The 20,516-nt window shown below is 40.5% G+C and overlaps 1 protein-coding gene across 1 annotated transcript; it reads right to left on the minus strand.

Moving 5' to 3' along the window:
• Positions 1-313: 313 nt before the first annotated feature.
• LOC115979991 (lon protease homolog 1, mitochondrial-like) lies at positions 314-12,185 on the minus strand. The gene is made up of 20 exons (XM_031102154.1): positions 11,708-12,185; positions 10,062-10,127; positions 9,693-9,884; positions 9,504-9,569; positions 9,106-9,147; positions 8,857-8,979; positions 6,952-7,050; positions 6,656-6,721; positions 6,469-6,555; positions 6,279-6,318; positions 5,783-5,954; positions 5,378-5,502; positions 4,692-4,822; positions 4,493-4,597; positions 4,134-4,247; positions 3,334-3,501; positions 3,065-3,166; positions 2,468-2,707; positions 1,483-2,001; positions 314-1,048 (listed from the first exon to the last, which is right to left on the minus strand). The coding sequence occupies exons 1-20, from the start codon at positions 12,026-12,028 to the stop codon at positions 863-865; spliced, it is 2,964 nt and encodes a 987-aa protein (XP_030958014.1). The 5' UTR covers positions 12,029-12,185; the 3' UTR covers positions 314-862.
• Between the last annotated feature and the right edge of the window lie 8,331 nt (positions 12,186-20,516).

The raw sequence follows: 20,516 nt of genomic DNA on the forward strand, positions 1-20,516 counted from the left end.
CTAAATCCTTCAGAATTTGAAGGAGAAAAAGGCACTGCCAGCATTAGAAGCACCAATGACAAAGACACTTAATATGTATCTTTAAGTACGATCACAGGTTCAAAGAAAGAAGGATCAGCAGTTGCTAAAGAATCAATCCAAAACTGAAATAGTTGTTAAAGAGATGCCAAAAAAGGAGCCTGAACAAGCTGAAATTTACATCTGCAACATTTACACTAATCCAGATGACACAGTAACTCATTTGTGTTGGGGGATTTCCAGGACCTAAAGACAAGAATTCTGGGAAAAAAAAAAAACAACAAATACCAACAAATTTGGTAAATGAATAGTACAGTTCTTGTGAAATCATTGTTAATCAACGAAATGTTCGCAGTGGATTAACTTGGAACAAAGAACCTCAATGTATTCCCCCCAACCCAAATAGGACTAGATAACTTGGGCTGGCTAAAGGGGTTGTATTCCCCCTAGTTCAACAATTAGAAGTACTTCAGATGTTTTATCATCAGTTAGTGTCTATGTTTTTCACTCATGCTATGTTCCCAAAAAAAATGGGAGTGTAAGTTTGATTCAACAAAAAAATCAATGTCAGTAACTTATTTCTTTTTCAGCTGCCACAGATGTCACTTCAATATTATACTTCTTTCAAATGGGTGATTCCAATGTACACGAATGAAAAGAAGTAAATAAAGGTGCATCATGTGACACCCAAGCAATGAACAAATCTCAGCTCCATTGCATCCCTAGATCATCTGGATGAAAAATTGATATATTACAAATCTGGGTAGGCTCCTAGCTTGGGTCACAAAAAGAACTGCCCAGAATCCTGAAAAAATGGAGTCGTACGCCGATGGGCATGGAAAGCTTATTTTCCTGTCTTCTGGTCATCACCAAAAGCTATATCGAATATCTGCCTGTAGTCATCTACAAAGTGAACATCGAGGCCTTCTTTCACATTTGTTGCAAGTTCATCGAAATCCCTCTTGTTGGCCAAAGGGAATATGATGGTCTTTACTTCACTCCTTCTGGCTGCTATAGTTTTCTCCTTAACCTGATTTTGTCCACAAGGAATGAAAGTTTCGTGAGTTGAGATGAACCAAAATGTGCACACCATTGAAGCATGTCAATCAGTAACGGATCACAAAATGATCAGAAATCCAGAGGACCCACAAGTCTCCAATTAATGATTTAAAGTAATAATTATTTTCTTTGAATTTGATTTCAGAAAAGTCAGGAAAGAAGCAAAAATAAAAATCCATGCTTGCCATGAATATCGGATTATGCCAAATATATACATGAAATAAAACAATCAGACTAAAACTTAAGAATAAACATCCCTCCCACTTGGGTAAAATGTTCAAGAGACCGTTAAGGAAATGCACCATTATGTAAAACAACAAAAGTTTTGACTAAAGAATTTATTAAGGATGGCAGAATGTAAATGACAGATGAAATGATATGTATGCAGTGGTTTCTTTATCTTACCCCACCAATTGGAAGAATCTTCCCTGTTAGAGTAACTTCCCCAGTCATTGCTAGATCCTTCTTGACAGGCTTCTTCATGGAAAGAGACAGCAAGGATGTGATCATGGTGCAACCAGCACTGGGCCCATCCTTAGGGGTGGCCCCTGCAGGAACATGAAGATGAAGCTTGGAATTTGCAAAATAAGGGTTATCAGGCTCCTTCTCAACTAATATTGATCTTGCAACTATGTGAGCGATTTGAGCACTTTCTTTCATAACATCTCCAAGTTGGCCGGTGAGATTGAGGGCCCCTTTCCCCTCTCCTTGCTCAATTTGAGAAGTCTCTATGTACAGGGTGGACCCCCCCATGGCAGTCCAAGCCAGACCCATAACTACTCCAACTGGAGTCCGATCATAAATGCGCTCAGCATGGAAAACAGGTTTTCCAACAAAATCAGCTAGGTTTGATGTGTCAACCACAACTTTTTCAACAGTCTTAGTTGGTTCACTTTCCTGGATCGTCTTGGGATCTGTCACATCCTGAGAAGAGATTGCCAAAGGTTTGCAATGATTGAACAAAGTGAATCAAAAATGAGTCTAGCTTCAAAGATATTTAACCACATTAGAAAAAGTCACAAAGTGCAGTTTAACAGGTAAACATGAAAAAATATATGGGACTTGCAAACCTCCCATGGTTACTATCAAAATTTTTGGTCCTTTTTATTGAACCTTTTCACTTTATTCACTATAAAAGTAAAGGTATCCTTAAAACTTTCCAGGTGTTCTAGGTAGGGGGTTTGCAAAGCTTTCTTGTAATGAATTCCAGATATTAAGCCAAAATAATAAAAATAAAAATTATTCCATATAGGATAAAAACAGATTCAGGTCGGATAACAACTTTCTACAAACATTTTTTTTTTTTTTTAAGTTCAACCCTACTAAATTCAAAATGCGATATATCTTTTATTGTTACTTGGTTCCAAAAGATCCCTAATTTCTTTGATACCTTTGAATCCGAAGGTTGATCAGCTGGGAGGTCTGTTGGCACTGCATCAACTTCTACAGAGGTTTCAGCAATTTGTTCATGACTGCTATCCTCTACTGGTTCAGCTCTAGTCTCACTTTCAACCAATTTTTGACTAGATTCATCAGCACATCCCACTAGAGTTTCCTCAGGTTCAACAACCTGAGCTTCAACAATTGCAGGTTCATTTGATGCTCCTTGTCTAACAAGTTGGAGAGCTATCTGGCAGTCCATGGCAGTCCATAGCAGGAAGTTGTTAGCTTCAGACAATCTTTATACATTTAAGCAAAACCAGCAAAATTTTAAGCTATGTGTCCTACATCCCATGCAATTGACCCCCACACAGAAGCAACGCAAAGGGAAAGGGGTATGAATTACACAACTATAAACTATTATAATTCATTATAGCTATATTGCTCATCCCAATTTGATATTTAAAAACAAGCTAATTGAAACATGGTTTTTAAATCATGAATTCATAACATCTTGTTATGGGCCATCATCTCTTAATTGTAATCTCACTATTATAAAGTTCCCCCACTTCATAATCAAAATATAAAAGTGGATGGTTGAACAAACCTTGCGATAAATCTTTTCTATGTGCTTTTGGAGATTCCGAACTCCTGCTTCTCGACAGTAACTTTCTATTAGACCAAGAAGAGCTGCATCGGTTACTTCAACCTGGAAATAGATTTAGATATTTTCTTTCAGTGAGGAAAAAAATCTAGGTGTGCTCCATTATTATGGTTATTATTTGTAAGTTACAAAAACATCCAGTGTCTGCTGCTCCATTATTTTCAATGACAATACATGCATGCGGGTTAGAGTGTGAGAGAGAGATAAAACACCTCTTCAGGTTTGATTCCACATGCTTCACGTGTGCTCTTCTCCAAATAGTCTCTTGCAATGTGCATTTTCTCATCAGTAATATATCCAGCAATAGCAATGACCTCCATTCTGTCCAAGAGAGGACTGGGTATATTTTCCACAACATTTGCAGTGCACACAAACAGAACCTACAATGTGACACAAGGTAAGAAGATGTTTAGTAGTCCCAGCATCATCCAAATGATATGTAAACTCAAAATATACAGCTAAGTATTAAGACTATCCTCACAATTTATGTTGGGTATGAATTACATGGACACTCAAAATTGTATGAGGTGTCCTTCTAGGCACAAATGCAGTACAAGATATTTTTCAACATATGCCTATTGTTGGACACTTTTTTGTAGCTTAGTAAGATTTGGTCCCATTGGAGGAGGGAAGTGAATTCGAAGTAGTGGCCTCCCCTTCATGAGGGCCTATTGTCAAACACATGGCACAGGTACAACAAAGAGAGGAACATGCCCTAAAATGTCATAAATTTACAAGTTCGCTCATCTACTCCTCACTCAGCTTCTTTGTTGCATGCACATTAAATTGTGTAGCGTTGCAATGTTGTGCATGTTTAAGACACTCTTCATTTCACAATAAGGTAGAGAATGACAAATTTGGACACTTTAATAATACTGCCACCACAAACTCTTGCATCCAAGTCCATTTAAGGACAGTACCAATCTAATATTATAACATAGAACACCTAATTATAAGAAAATTCATGCAGAAATACAACCTCAAATATTTATGCATTGTCACAATAACTAACCTTTGATAGGTCAATTGGAACATCAAGATAGTGGTCTAGAAAATTAGCATTTTGTTCAGGATCAAGAAGCTCCAACATTGCACTTGCCGGATCACCAGCATGCCCCCTTCCCAACTGCCATAAAAAACAGTATATTTGAAGATTTAAACTATTTCATTATTTAGAGAGAGGGGGGAGTATATTGTTGCAAACAGATTTCTTTTAAAGAAAAAAACAAAAGGAATTTGATTGTTATCATAATACACCATCCATGTGCTAACAAACAAGTAAAAAACTAGTCATGCTGTCCTATAAAAAGAAGCCAGAAAACAAAATTACTTAGAACTAAGATTAATTAAGAAAGCCAGCCATATATTTACCTTGTCAACCTCATCAATCAGAACAAGAGGGTTAGCTGTTCCCACATTTTTTAGGCACTGCACCATTTTTCCTGGCATGGCACCAATATAGGTTCGTCGATGCCCCTGAAAATCAGTTTAGGAGTTAATGGTAAAAGAAGCATAATTTCACAATACAGCGCATAAACTTTTGTTTTAGTATTAATAAATGTTTAATTACCTTGATTTCAGCAACATCTGATAATCCTCCAACAGAAAACCGGAAGAACTTACGATTCAAGGCACGGGCAATTGAACGACCTATGCTTGTTTTGCCCACCCCAGGTGGGCCTGAGAGACATATTATTTTTCCTATGATGCAGTAAAAAACATATCAACTATGATGTACTAACTTCGATTAACAGAAATATGAAAAAAACAATCACAACCTTAAAAGGAATAAGTTCAAAATTAATGCAGAGAACAATGTCTGAAAATGAAGGAAAGCTTTTTTCAGAAATGAAAATATTATGCCCAAGATTGACGTTACAAATCAAAACAAATTTATTTCTACATTTTTTCTACTCACACTCAATAAATCACCCTTGAACCACAAACAGAAGAAGAGCAAGTAATCCTGCCACGTACATTTTGTATTTGTTTTGAACATGACAATTACATAATGAGAAATATTTTATATTTGCTGAGTGTGAAAAGGACAAAAGAAAAAAAAACCCATTACTACTTAGGAATATGGCAATAGGTAGACACTCAGTCATCTTAAACCCACAAGCTCACCCTCCATCCTATTACTATGTGAGGAGGAAGTGCCATTTGAGCTATATAACACATTAGCAGCAATAGGGAGACACTTAAAACATTTAAATTAAGTTCTAGAAACAATCATAAGAGAAGATAGTTACCAACCTTGTGAAGTTCCTCTGAGTTTTCCAACAGCAATGAATTCTAATATTCTTTCCTTTACATCAGCTAAACCATAATGGTCTTCATCAAGAATTTGTTGTGCATGAAGGACATCAAAGTTCTCGTCACTGCATTTGGCAGTGGCAAATAGAATAAATATTTATTTTCTAATTAGATAAAATCTGTTTTAGAAGGCAGGACAAGAAACTTTAGGAATATCTTTCAATGGGAGTTTGTACACAATTCTCCATTTCATATTGTAGTTGAAACTAAATGCCAACAAATTATTAAATCCTTCATCAGCCTTGGCATAGATATGAGCATGAAAATTTTGAAATCTCAAAAGCATTTTAAGGATTATTATTCATTAAAAAGTTAAGAACAATGAAATTGAACAAGTCAACAAACCTATAATTTCCCCAGGGAAGAGCAGTCAACCAATCTAGATAGTTACGAGTTACATTAAATTCACTTGAACTGGCTTCTAACAGCTGCAACTTTGTTAGCTCTTCTTCTATAACTTGCAAAACATGAGGTGGGATCTTATCCTTGTTTGGTTCAAGCCTCTCCCTAAATTTGGCTGCAGCACAGTAGCAGAGTGATACCAAGTCAAAATGATAAAATAAACAATTAAAAATTGGACCAACATATCATTTCTCTTTTTCCACGGTGCTTAATTGGATCTGTGTAACTCTTGATTCAAATAAGAAAAGTTAAAATCATCCAATTAGAACAAAGTATGACCTTCAGTTTCTACAAATACTTCCTTGGGAACTAAACATGCCAGACCTTGAATATAAAGTTTTCAATTCCCAGTCGACCTTCTGTCTAAGTTATCAACTGTATCTTTTGGATTGGAAAACAACCTACTTACTATTTCAAAGAAAAGAAAAACAGAACTAACCAGAAAGTGCTGTTTTGTCATCTGTCTCCAACCCCAATTCCTGAATCAAGATGAGCCATGAAAATTAGAAGACTGGCCAAGGTTCAAACAGAGCAAATTGATACTCTCTAAAGATGCAGCAATGTGACCACAAATAAAAAAATAAGATACATAAATTTGTGTAGTAGATATATAATACTGGGGAAAGCACCTTCTTTATGGCCTTAAGCTGTTCGTTCAACAAGTAGCGGCGCTGCTCACCACTAATCTTTTCTTCAATTGCTTTTGCAATTGATTCCTTAAGTATAACCCCATAGAGGAAAAGATTGAGTTAGAATATAATTATGATTAAAAAATTTAACACATATGAGCAACACATAAACAATGGAATGAAGTACCTGAATCTTGCTAATTTCCATTTCTTTCTTCACTAATTCAAGCGTAAGTTTTAAACGTTTATACACCTGAATGATAAATAACAGATAGTTACAATAGCAGTTTGGATGAAGCAATCTCAAATTTAAGGATTCAAAAGTGCATGTTTCATGGATGCTAGATAACAAGAGGTTTTGGATGTTTACATCTTTTACAATATACAAACACCTGTTTGGTAATGTTTCCAAATTATACTATGTTTAAGACCAAACTCTTCAAGATCAGTAACTAAAACTAAGATGTGTCAATTTCTACATACATCTAGCTCTTCAAGCACTTGCTGGCATTGTAATTTGTTTGCACCAGAGATTGCAGCTCCAAAATCTGCTAACCTTGGAAAATTAAAATCTCCTATATGCTGCAGATTTGAAGAGAAAGGAGAAAAGTTAACACATTCAAATTATAAAAGCAATGTGATAGAATTGAATACAAAATGCAGTGACAACGTATATCAATAAGAGAAGACATTTACAGAAAATAGTATCAAACTACATCAGTCATTGTTGCAAAAATATTATTAAGACATAGCACAATCTTGGTCAAAACAAAGGAAAAGGGGAGAAGGTGGGGGCTCTTTCCCCATCATACAAGTATTAGCTTTTATGGATCATAACAGATGGCCCACAAATGGAGCCAATAAAAATAAGAGTTTTATTTTACTTCAGTTACAGAGGCACTTACCAATTCAATTTGGAAATGATTGATTCATACAGGCTATATCAGAATCAATGCCAAGATGATGAGAAATAAGAAGCAGATATAAAGGTTGCCATATTTATCATTGATATGTATGATTATGGTGATAAAGATGCTTTATACAAACTAGGTAGGTGATAGGCCCCCATATCTTCTTTTTGTAAACATAAGCAAAGGAGGAAAAGACATTTCAGACCCAAAAATCATCTGCTGAGTTAGTCTTTAATTACCATGTTCTTTGATATAACATAAATGGTAGATTCTGCTGCAAACAGGACATTATTGGCAGTTTCATGCAACTCTTTATGTATATGAGCCCTTCACCAGAAGGGATTGAAATTGTAACCTTATCCTTCACCTCCTTTTATGTTTAGGGTAGAAGACCATGAGAACATAATCAGCAGGTCTTAAGAAGGGTAGAAATTTCAACCAAAATATTTAATCGAGGAAGTGATTACTCAAAGTACAACTAGCACTGTAGGCAGAACTACACACTATTTGATATCTAGCTTCAAACCAATATCTTTTCAGGTTGACAATGAATAAACACACCGTTATTGTTGAAGACATAGTTCGTTGGTTTGTGTTATTAGCAACATTATTCTGCAAGCTGATTAAAGTAGATTGAGTTCAGTGGTTTTCAGTATTGTATACTTGAAATACAACATTGTCAGCCTGCATTGAGGAGGGAGGGTGATCCGTATTGTCACTAGGTTTTTTTTTTTTTTGATAAGTAAGAAAAATTGTATTGAGAAAAGACTACTTCATTAAAGAGATGAAGTAGCCAGAAGAAATATGTATTGTTGCTAGGTTAAAGTCACTTACAAACTCCACAAGTGCTTTTTCTAGATGCTAAAATAGAGGAACACTTGTTGAAATAGTTTAAGCATTAAAGATTATGTTAGAAAGAAAAAAAAAATTTAATTGTCATATTTCATGGAGGATAAGGTTTTCAACTATTTTATCAGAGAGGGCAAAAAAGCTGATTTTGTCCCTTTTTTTTTCTTTTTCTTTTTTAAATCAAATCCAGGATTGCCAACACATTTTTGTCATTTTTAGTCAATAAAATCATTAACCAACCACAAAACTTACCCATACTTTACCTACATTTTCCCCTTCCTCTTCCATTTTCTTCTTCCTCTATATGTAGACTGTTGATAGAATTATTACAAAGGTTGGATGTGATCAAAATTTTGGAATTTACGAAGCCACAGAGGGACTAAAGCAAAAGGCACTATAACCTAGGTACCAAACAAGGAGCATTTGGATGGAAAGGATGAGGAGAGGCCACAGGAGCAAATGTAACAATACTACAAAGCCTACGGAACTATAATAAATAGTACAATTTATATAGATACAAGATTTCTTAGAGTCATTAAAAGGAAAATATCAATGATGAAGCTTATTAGCATAAAACAGAACAAAGAACTCTTGGGGGCCAAACCAGAAAATAAGAAAAGGAACAAACCTGAGTATAAGTTTGAACATGATCTCTCCAAAGGGAACTAGTCTTGAGAACATCTCTTAGGGTTGATATAACCTCAAATGATGTTGCCTTAATGACATCATCATCCTTGTTATATGGTTTATCCTGCAATATAAAATATAACCCACTGAAATGAAAGATAAAAATGTATATATAATGTATGTGGAACCTTTAACCCTACAAATAAATTTATCGATGAATTGGCAAACATTTACAATATAGACAGCTTGCCTTGAGATGATCAACTTTTACAGTAAGTGGTTCCTCGCTAACCTGCATAAAAGCCAATATATTATTCAGTTCAGGAAATTCTTCACATAAAAGGTCATATTCAGTGCACAAAACTCCCACTTTTGTGGGCTCTAATAGAGGTGATCGGAGGTTGCCTTACCCATAATTTTTTTCGAAGTTCAGAAAAATGAAAATATTCGCATATTATGTTTTTTTTTTTTTTTAAATGCAAAAGGAAAAGCTTAAGGATATAATTAAATTTTTTTTTTTTAAGTTTAATCTTATGAATGACAGGGTGACTTCATAAAGTCTTGAAATGTTTTCATCAGTTCATTAAAATCTCTGTTAAGGCATCTGAGCAATAAAATTTGTAGTGAATATGGTTCCTTCGTACTTACCATCTCTGTGATTTGAAGTCGTCTATGACCAATAAGGACCACTTGGTCTCCTTGGATACTTGAAATCTGGTACATCAAGATAAAATTAAAACAGAATTATCACTGATATAGGTTTTTCTAACAGATACATCTCAGGTAAATCTAAACTTTTTTAGGGAATTATACCAAAAAATCCAACCAACAAATTACCTGGGCAAGTGTACCAACTTCATGAAGACGATTCAATAACTCTTTTCCTTTAAAATCATATATGTTTTTCTCTGACTCAGAACCAGATATTGAACTAGGATCAGTCCCTGGCTCATCTTTAACAAGGAAAGCACCAGCATATGGGGCTTGCCGTTTGCGGCTTTCTTGTAAAGCTGCTAATAATTTAGGATCCTGCATACAAGGTATTAAATGTGTTAGGGAACCAACAGTTCCAACTTCTAAGTTCCTTTTCTAGCAAAAGTTTATACCATCATATAGAGGTGAGAGCAAAATATCTATGATATGCTTCAGCTTCAGAAAACAAGGATTCAAAGAGCACTTTATTCTTAATTCAGAAGCCAGGCATACCTTAACATAAATTGGCATATAGAATCCTGGAAAAAGTGGTCTGTGTGGCAGTGGTAAGGCCAAAACCTGCAACCAAAAAGTTTGCTTTCTAAAGGAGGGATTTAATTAATTTTCATAAACCTAAATTGCATAGAAACCAAAGAAAAAAAAAGAATATTACAGAAAAAAAAAATTTCTAAGCAAAAAAACATTCGAAAATATAGCAGAACCCATTATTGAATTGGTAATATTTAAATAATCAGCATGCAGGACAGCAATACACCGTCATGCTATTAACAACCAGATGACCTTTTGAATTATACCTTCCTAAACTAGTACGGAACCAATTTTATGCACCCCTTATGTCCAATCATGCAATCATCTGATACAAGCATGCTAGTGTAGGTAATTGTAAACATTTTATCTGTCTTGAGACTTTTACCTAGATTAGCCAGATAACTATCAAATATGTAATCAAGCCTCCTATAAATTTCTTCGGCTTAAGATTTAAATGTGAAGCTATAATTAAACTTTCTGCAATTCACATAATAGCCTGGGAGTTTTACTCCCGCACTGCTAAAAGAAACGAATCCATAATTATATTCAAGTCTCAACCCACCTATTTCCTTGAGCACACCTTAATGAAACCATTTCTAAAAATAATCATTTGACTATCAAACTAAAAAGTACCCAACTTGAAGTACCATTTGAGATACTTGATTTAAAGTAAAGCACACAAAGTCACCAGCTTCAACACCAATACCGACAATTACTACCAAAACTCAATCTTGCTACATTCATGTACAGTGAAATTTTTAGCACTCCTCTCCTCACTAATAAAATTTACAAAGCATAAACCAACCAATTTTTGTTACATATGATAAATTCCCCAAATTTGACTTTGTTTAATTCCCCAACAAAACCAACTCTAATAAACAAACAAAGGCAACAACAAATTTTCTATTACTTCTAACCTTCTTCCCAAACAATATGCCACAAATTCGAGTTCTTGAATCAACCTCTCCAAAATTAAGGGTATTGCCAGCCAATCACCTCTAATAAAACCCATAGAAACGGGAGTTTTGTGCACTATATACAACCTTTCATGCCACCCCAACCATTTGAATTAGTTCAATTCAAACTTCCTCATGTATTGTGTGTGTATAACTATTAATTACACATGCTATATTTTTATTGGTAAATTTACACATGCGGCCAATGGGTTTTGAACTCACAACTTTACCCTCAAACCTTTCTTACTAAGGGTTGTGGGAGGAGGTGCCGTTTGAGCTAGAGCCTGTTGCACAAATAATTATACTTGTTGTTATGTGCAAGTGATTCGTGATTTGCCACCTCAACAAGCTGCAAAATTTATTTGTGTCTCTATATTTCTGCCAGTACTCTAATAACAAGAATTCAACATTTGGGTTCCTCAGCTCCAATTCCTAACCATCTATTAGTCTAACCAGCTTGTCTTCCTAACTATGCATGAATGATTGACACTATAACAATTGAAATGAATGGTCAAGATTATCATTGCATTGCATAAAATTTCCTCAAAATTCAAACGCCATTTTCAAAAAAATAAAAACCAAAACTTTTTTTTTCAAAAAAAAAAAAAAAAACCAAAACTTTTTTTTTAAAAAAAAAAAAAAAAAAACACTAACAGTGAGATAGTCCTCAGGCCTAGGATTAGTGGGCACAATAGCCGATGAAGACTTGGACTCAGCCTCTTCACCCTCTGAGTCCACAGCTTTACTGTCAACATGGACAACCCGATCCGACCCATCACCAGAAGAGTCCGAATCGGAGCAGAAAAACGCTCTGTGACCCACCAAATCAGAGCTCCTACTCCTCCGAGTCAAGCTCCTGAGCGAACTCAGCGCCGCCCTGAGTATTGGGCTCGCCGAGTCGGAGGTGGGTCCGAGTCGGAGACTCGAGGAGAGTGATGGGGTTAGCGCGTGGAGCCTGGTGTGGAGCTTCAACATTGGTGGGTTGTGGAGGCAAATAGGGTGGGGAGTGAAGGGTAAAGTTGTAATTTTGATGGATTGTGTGTGACCTATTGGAGAAGATGAAGATGATGAACAAGAAGAAGCACCATTAGGAGTTTTTCTGGGTTTCTTAAAGCCCTACCTAAACCCCTTTGTGAGAATGTATATGTTACTGAGAAATTCACGAAAATCATCTCTTGTTTTAACATAATTACGGTTTTGTCCTCTCTTTTTTTCTTTTCATTTTAGGTAAATTACCTAAGATTATATTTACAACAATTAACGTCAAAAATCTTGTAATTCAAATCACACTTCCAAGTGCTTTTTACATAGTGAAACAAAAAGAAGTTTATCAATTTGACACTCCATTGAATTGTTTGTATAAAAGAGACTTCCTATTAAGATTTTCTAATGTATATAATTATGTGCTTCCTTCGGGTCATTACAACATGCTCTTTCACCCTAAATATTCCATGTTTACAAAAAGATTTAAATCGTAGTATTATTTATTGAGTGTTTAGAGGGAGAATTATTTTGATAAATCTCAAATAAGATTGGTGTAATTTATTATTAAAAAAAAAATAGTGCTCCATATTAGATAAAATTAACTAATGTGAAATAATTAATTAGTAGTGTCATCTACATAGAATAGAAGAATAACATGGAGTGGATGCAATGATAAAAGTATAAATATTTTTTTAGAATTTAGCATAAAAGAAGAATGTTTGATAGTTTGAGGATGAAAACTGAACTTCATGCAAATTAAGTATAAAGGGCACAAAACATTTATTTATTTATTTTTGCCTCAACTATTAAGAATCTTCAATATTAGAATTGCCCACTTAACCATCAAAGGGGAAAAAATAATTTTGATTAACCACATATAGACAGATTAATATATTGGTCTATGAATTTCTACTATCTTCTCAATTGGCACGAGAACCAAATTTCAAAGGGTAATGATGGCATAAGGAGTTGTGGACCCTCCTTGTAGCTGCGTATTAAACAAATGAAGGTAACTCTGGAACTTCTATAAGCTTCTTTGTCAACTTTATGCATTCTAGAACGAAAATTAAGCAGATCTTTCTACTAGAACCTTGTGTTTTCTTGGTTAACAAGGCAACATCAAGAAAGCAAAAATATTAGAATTAATCCCAAAGTATAAAGTTGGCACATGATGTTTGTGCAAAATATAAGCTGTGGGGCCCGGCCCAAAAATAATGGGCCACTCCAAATCCAGGCCCATCCGAGGAGCGTCCTTTCCGAGGAGAGGCCACACATGAAGCGTTACTCAATCCCAGCAACGCCCAGGAAGCCTGTCCGAGGAGAAACTCCTCCTCGGACATCACGAAGCCCAGACCAAGAGCCATCCCCAGCCAATTCAGTTCACCCTCCAAACATATAAAATGAATAAAATCCAAAATATCCCTCGAAAAGCTACCACCACATTAATTGCGCCCCAACCAACCTCTTGGCCGCATTAATGAGGAAAAGACCCCTGAACAGTACCGCCTTAGCCTCTGCAACTCACAAAGGGAGTGGTGAGGGCGGCTGATGGGACAGGCGCTCAAGTGGATGCTTAGATGATCAACAGGTGTAAGGTTGAGATGAAAGAAGGAGAGCTATATAATGTAATGCAGTCCCCCAAAGAAGGGGACGGAAAAAACTGTATGAAGACCTAAAGAGAAAAGGAATATAAGGAGACTTGAGAAATCTTTCCCGTGTCTTTTATCTTCTGCAACCACCTTATCCATGCATTCGACCGAACAGGCTCACTGAAGCCAAGTTCTTTCACCCATTCTCTACGAACATTCATTGTGGGTTGCGTCTTGGGTCAAAGCCTGATCATTAGAATTTGGGCCAAGAAAATCGTGCAACCACAATTGGCGCCGTCTGTGGGGAGAACTAGGGCATCAGCAGGCACAACGGTCAAGCATGGCAGAACTAAATCCGCACCAGGGGAATCCTCACCAGGCCGACTCCCAACGGACACAACCCGTCGAGTCCCAGAGGCAGAATAACCCCGTCAACCCAGGCCACAGGGGAGATCGTGAGGGAAGTGTGCAAACTATCCGGACAAGCCAGAGTCACACTCAGATAGAGAGCCACGCTTCCCAGAGGCGAAGGAGTCACCAGGACATGCAGAGAGAGATAGATGATCTGAAGAGAAAGTTGCGACGAACCCAGCGAAAACGATCTCCTTCAGACTCAGACGGGTCCTCTAATGCGGAAGATGTGAGTTACCGACGGAGGTCAAGGACCCCCCCAAGTGAAACCTTTTCCTACGTAAAGGAACCGCGCCACGTGCGGAAGTATGAGAGCACATCCAGCAGGGGCTCGGGAAACGATGCCATGAAGAAGGCGTTGGACCAGGTCTCAAGATCCCCCTTCACATATAGAATTGAAGGGGCTAAGCTGCCTCGACGGTTCAACCAGCCGACATTCACCATCTATAGCGGTCGAACGGACCCGGTAGAGCATGTGAGCCAGTTTAACCAAAAGATGGCGATCTACTCGAAAGATGAGGCCCTGATGTGTAAAATCTTCCCATCCAGCCTGGGATCAATGGCGATGAGGTGGTTCAATGGCCTAAAGGCAAATTCCGTAAGCTCATACAAGCAGCTCACTCGGGATTTCTGCACCCGCTTCATCACCAGCACCAGAGTCCCCAGGCCCCTCGGTTCGCTACTGTCCTTGTCCATGCACGAGGGAGAGACTCTGAAAGCATACTCGGACAGATACTGGGAGGTGTACAACGACCTGGATGACAACCATGATGCGGTCGCTATCAGCACATTCAAGAGCGGGCTCCCTACCGACCATGGCTTGAGGAAATCCCTCACTGGTAAACCAGTTGCCAACATCGATCAGCTGAGGGATAGGATTAACAAGTACAAAAGAGTGGAGGAAGATCAACTGCAAGGGAGGGGTAAGGATAAAGTTATCCCCCCCAAAGCAAACGACTTCAGGTCGGAACGGCACAATCCTGGGCAGCCGAGGAGAGATTTTTCGCGACAGGCGGGCCAGAGCAACCCGCAGGCAGTGAATGCCGTATTCAGGGAGCCAGTACAACAAGTGTTGGAGAAAGTACGGAATGAGCCCTACTTCAGGTGGCCAGGAAAGATGGCCGGAGACTCTTCCAGGCGTAACCGGAACCTGTACTGCCACTATCATCAGGATCATGGGCATACTACTGAGGACTGCAGGAATCTATGGAATCACCTAGATCAGTTGGACCGAGAAGGAAAGCTACGTCACCTACTGCACCCGTCAAGTGGCCATCCCGGCCAAACAACACAAGAGCCCCGAAAGGACGTGTCCTTGGGACAGAACCAAGGTCTTGCATGGTCCTCGGACTCAAGCCTATGGGGAAACCAAGTACAGAAAAGAAAAATCGCGTAAGTCTTGGACAGAACCAAGGTCTTGCATGGTCCTCGGACTCAAGCCTATGGGAAAAAAAAGAAAAATCGCGTAAAGTCTTGGACAGAACCAAGGTCTTGCATGGTCCTCGGACTCAAGCCTATGGGAAAACCAAGTACAGAAAAAGAAAAATCGCGTAAGTCTTGGACAGAACCAAGGTCTTGCATGGTCCTAGGACTCAAGCCTATGGGAAAACCAAGTACGAAAAGAAAAATCGCGTAAGTCTTGGACAGAACCAAGGTCTTGCATGGTCCTCGGACTCAAGCCTATGGGGAAACCAAGTACAGAAAAGAAAAATCGCGTAAGTCTTGGACAGAACCAAGGTCTTGCATGGTCCTCGGACTCAAGATGGTCCTCGGACTCCAGCCTATGGGGAAACCAAGTACAGAAAAGAAAAAACTACAAGTTTTGGACAGAACCAAGGCCTTGCATGGTCCTCGGACTCAAGCCTATGGGGAAACCAATTACAGAAAAGAAAAATCGCGTAAGGTTAGGACAGAACCGAAGGTCTTGCATGGTCTCGGACTTCAAGCCTATGGGAAAACCAAAGTAGAAAAGTAAACATCGCGTAAGTCTGTGGACAGAACCAAGGTCTTGCATGGTCTCGGACTCAAGCCTATGGGGAAACCAAGTACAGAAAGAGAAAATCGCGTAAGTCTTGGACAGAACCAAGGTCTTGCATGGTCCTCGGACTCAAGCCTATGGGAAAACCAAGTACGAAAAGTAAAATCGCGTAAGTCTTGGACAGAACCAAGGTCTTGCATGGTCCTCGGACTCAAGCCTATGGGAAACCAAGTACGAAAAGAAAATCGCGTAAGTCTTGGACAGAACCAAGGTCTTGCATGGTCCTCGGACTCAAGCCTATGGGGAAACCAATTACGAAAAGTAAAATCGCGTAAGTCTTGGACAGAACCAAGGTCTTGCATGGTCCTCGGACTCAAGCCTATAGAGAAACCAAGTACAGAAAAGAAAAATCGCGTAAGTCTTGGACAGAACCAAGGTCTTGCATGGTCCTCGGACTCAAGCCTATGGGGAAACCAAGTACGAAAAGAAAAATCGCGTAAGTCTTGGACAGAACCAAGGTCTTGCATGGTCCTCGGACTCAAGCCTATGGGGAAACCAAGTACGAAAAGAAAAATCGCGTAAGTCTTGGACAGAACCAAGGTCTTGCATGGTCCTCGGACTCAAGCCTATGGGGAAACCAAGTACGAAAAGAAAAATCGCGTAAGTCTTGGACAGACCAAGTCTGCATGGTCCTCGGACTCAAGCCTATGGGGAAACCAATTACAAAAGAAAAATCGCGTAAGTCTTGGACAGAACCAAGGTTTTGCATGGTCCTCGGACTCAAGCCTATGGGAAAACCAAGTACAAAAAGAAAAATCGCGTAAGTCCTGGACAGAACCAAGGTCTTGCATGGTCCTCGGACTCAAGCCTATAGGGAAACCAAGTACAAAAAAGCAGAATCGCATAAGTTCTAAACAGAACCTAAGTCCTGCATGGCACTTCGGACCACAGACTTAGGGGAAACTATTACTTGTGACAGATCGGGAGATTATCGCTTAAAGGAAATCATTTCTATGCGCTGCACACATCCATCGAGAGCCATATCTGCATCATTGCAAGTATTTAAAGTAAAACGCTACTGGCATACATCCATAGAGAGCCAAACTAACATTCCAGATTAATATTTCGAGTACACTGGAAAGAGAGGTCCTTACAAAAAATGGAAAAACAGGACGGCTCTCATAAAAAAAGAAAAAGAAAGAAAGAGTACAAAAAACAAAAGCCTAAAAGACTAAGCCTCAACAGGGGGATCTTCCTTCTGCTCGGGCTGAGGAGGAGGAGCCTCAACGACTGAGTCTACGGCAGGACTCTTCGTTATCTCAGGCACAAGGGCGGTATCAGGCGCCGCCAAATCCTGCTCTGAAGTCACTTGGGCACCTTCAGGATTCGCTCGGATCTCCTGAGGGTAGAAGATGTTCTCGGGCAGTCTTAGTGCCAAATCCGCAGGAACTCCTGCAGCATCGAGAGCATGAGCCCAGGAGATACTGCAGTAATCCCTGCACACCTCGGGGACCTCCTCTGATAGCCTGGCCTCCGTCTCCTCAGCCCCAAGCTGGCGAGCAGCATTCTTCTCAGCCTCTGTAGCCTCTCGGATCAGCTGAGCCTCCTCTTTGACCCTTCTCAGTTCATCCTCGACCTTTTGCAAGGCAGTTTTGAGATCCTGCACTGCCTGCTTCTCGGTGACAAGGTTGAGCTGCGTCGAGTATAGCTCCTTGCGCTGGTCCTCCGCCTGGGTCTCGGCGCTCTTCAGACCAGATTCTGCACTCTTGCGCCGGTGCTCCGACTCCTTGAACTCGTTCGTGAGTATAAGGTGATCGTGCCTGAGGGACCCCAAGGTCTTCTCCACCTCCGTCCGAGCCTGGATCTCGACCTCAGTCCGATTACGTTCACTTCGGCAGAATTCCTCAGCCACAAATACCTGCTGAGTAATCTACAGACAAAACCAAAATGCTTTAAAAATATCTAACGAGATCAAAAGAGTTAATGAAACAGTAGAAGGATCACTTACCATCGCGAGATCCCTTTTAAGGGATAGGAAGATCTCGGACTGAGAGAAACGCCTGTAAGCCTCCATGTCCCGAGGAAGGAGCAGGGGCTGCTCTAAGGCCTCAGCCACGTACCCAGCTCGGCCGCGGTTGTACTCTCTGATCGAGGCATTGTAAGGGATTGCAACCCCCTCCAACTCCAATTTGGGGCTCCATACACGCGGAGTAACCCGTACATCCGCAAGGCTCTCCTCGTCCCTACTCTCCGAGGAATTGCCCCTTCTGCTCCTTGGAGCCCGAGCAGTCTTCTGCTGCTTGGTGGGCTGAGCAGCCACCTCACCCTCCTCAGGGGTGTCAACCGGTCTCTTCTTCTTCAGGTCCGGATTGACCTTGAGACCAGGTTCCAAAGTTCCTTGAGGGACCACGGGAGGAAGGGCCTTGGCTTGTGGTGGAGGTGGTCCCTTCGATGATTGGCCTTTCCCTCTGGAACCCAACAGCTCCTTCAGAGATTTTCCCTTTCCTGCCATGGGCTCCGTCTCTTCGTCCGAAGTATCGTCCGAGCAGATAACAAGGGAAGGAGCACCAACTGCCGAATGTCGATCCCGCTCTCCTTCGGGATCGGAAAATTCCGCTAAGGGGGATTGCTGGACTTCCTCCTCAAAATGGAACTCGTCTATCTCTTCCTCAAGAGAGAGACGAGACGACTCAGCTTCTTCTTCAACTTGAACGGCAACGCCAGGCTCGTCTGGCGGAGGTAACTGCTCTGCCAAGTAGGGATTTCTAACACCGGGCAACACAACTGGCGGTAAATCGTGGTCGGCTAGGAACCCGTCCTTGGACACGTCAATCCTGGCCAGCCTCGGACTGCCAGCCCTTATAGCGTGACCGATCGCCTGGAAAGAGCTGCTTAAAGGTTGATAGCCCAAAACTAGATGAGCCGCACGCAACTGTCCGTCCTCGGAAACGTAAATCTCCGACCTAAGAAGGTAGTTCAACGCTGGCACGTTCACAAGGCTAAGCCGAGGAGCTACGTGAGATTTATCTGCAAACAACCAAGAAGAGTGGGGTTAGTTCAAGAAATCTACCAGTTATAAGGAAAGCAGTAAAAATAAACCCTCAACACTAATTCCTCTCCTAACAAGGACCGATCCTAAAGGACGCCGCACCTGGGTTTCCTGCCCGAGTTGGACAATGAATACCGTCGAACCACTCCCCAGAAGCAATGAGGAAGTCATTCTTCACGGTCTTATTGGATACCGGGAGACAAGAGATCAACCTAACGTCCTCGTTCCGGGATTTAAGATAATACCCCTCATCCCCGAGGCGGTGACACTCGTACAGATAGGCCACATCGTGCCAAGTAAGGCCTAGGTTCATCCGCTCATCTAGGACATCTACACAGCCTAATATCTTGAACATATTTGGGGCACACTGTTGCGGCGCCAACCTATGGTTGAACAAGTATTCCCTGGTAATCCTACGCATGGGAAGTGTCATCCCTCCCTCTATGAAAGCAATCATGGGGATGACAACTTCTCCCAGACGTTTATCTGTCACTATTCCTTCAAGAGGACAGTACCGCAGCCCAACCCCCGGGGGGATGCGGTATTTAGCCCTAAAGACCTCCATAGCGGCCGGAGTATTTACTAGTTTCTCGAACCTACCCATCTGAACTGAACTGGGAAACGAAAGTAAAGACTGAGCAGAAAAGAAGGGTCCGAGGAGAGAATTGAAACGACGAGATGAGCGAAATGTACTGGTACCTTCACAAAACGCTTGATGGGATGCCTGGAAATCACTCGTAGACGAGACGTTTCGCAGAAAATGGTCACGGCGGCGTAAAGGGCGCAAGTGCTTGTATGTCTCTGGGTTTCGCTGTAGATCTCTGGAGCCCTTTGAGGTTTATGAAACGCAGATAAAAGAAGGAACTGAACCCCCCCTGACGCCTTATATAGTCAGGAGGAGAGAGAGGAAATCACTCCTGCCTAAAAATACGCGAATGAACGATGGTCGTTCGATCCGCGCCGCACCGTTGGATGAAGGGAACATAACGCCTCCAGAAATTAATGGCCACGCCTCGAAAATTGTGGCACGTCAAAGGTCACGATCTGCACACGCGCCCCAGGTCCTCCTTATCCCTATCCACTCATTAACATCAAAACCCCGCTTTTCTCCTCGGAAGGAGATAAAAACCGGAGTTTTGAGGGGCTATTGTGGGGCCCGGCCCAAAAATAATGGGTCACTCCAAATCCAGGCCCATCCGAGGAGCGTCCTTTCCGAGGAGAGGCCACACATGAAGCGTTACTCAATCCCAGCAACGCCCAGGAAGCCTGTCTGAGGAGAAACTCCTCCTCGGACATCACGAAGCCCAGACCAAGAGCCATCCCCAGCCAATTCAGTTCACCCTCCAGACATATAAAATGAATAAAATCCAAAATATCCCTCGAAAAGCTACCACCACATTAATTGCGCCCCAACCAACCTCTTGGCTGCATTAATGAGGAAAAGACCCCTGA

The sequence above is a fragment of the Quercus lobata genome, chromosome 3 (assembly GCF_001633185.2).
Source record: "Quercus lobata isolate SW786 chromosome 3, ValleyOak3.0 Primary Assembly, whole genome shotgun sequence".
Lineage (NCBI taxonomy): Eukaryota > Viridiplantae > Streptophyta > Magnoliopsida > Fagales > Fagaceae > Quercus > Quercus lobata.

Coding starts and splice junctions, on each gene's coding strand:
- LOC115979991 (XM_031102154.1), bottom strand. CDS start 12,028: ATGTTGAAGCTCCACACCAGGCTCCACGCGCTAACCCCATCACTCTCC. Junction 4,598..4,691: donor CAGATGTTGCTGAAATCAAG/GTAATTAAACAT, acceptor ACTGATTTTCAG/GGGCATCGACGAACCTATAT. Junction 4,248..4,492: donor TGATTGATGAGGTTGACAAG/GTAAATATATGG, acceptor TTTTTATGGCAG/TTGGGAAGGGGGCATGCTGG.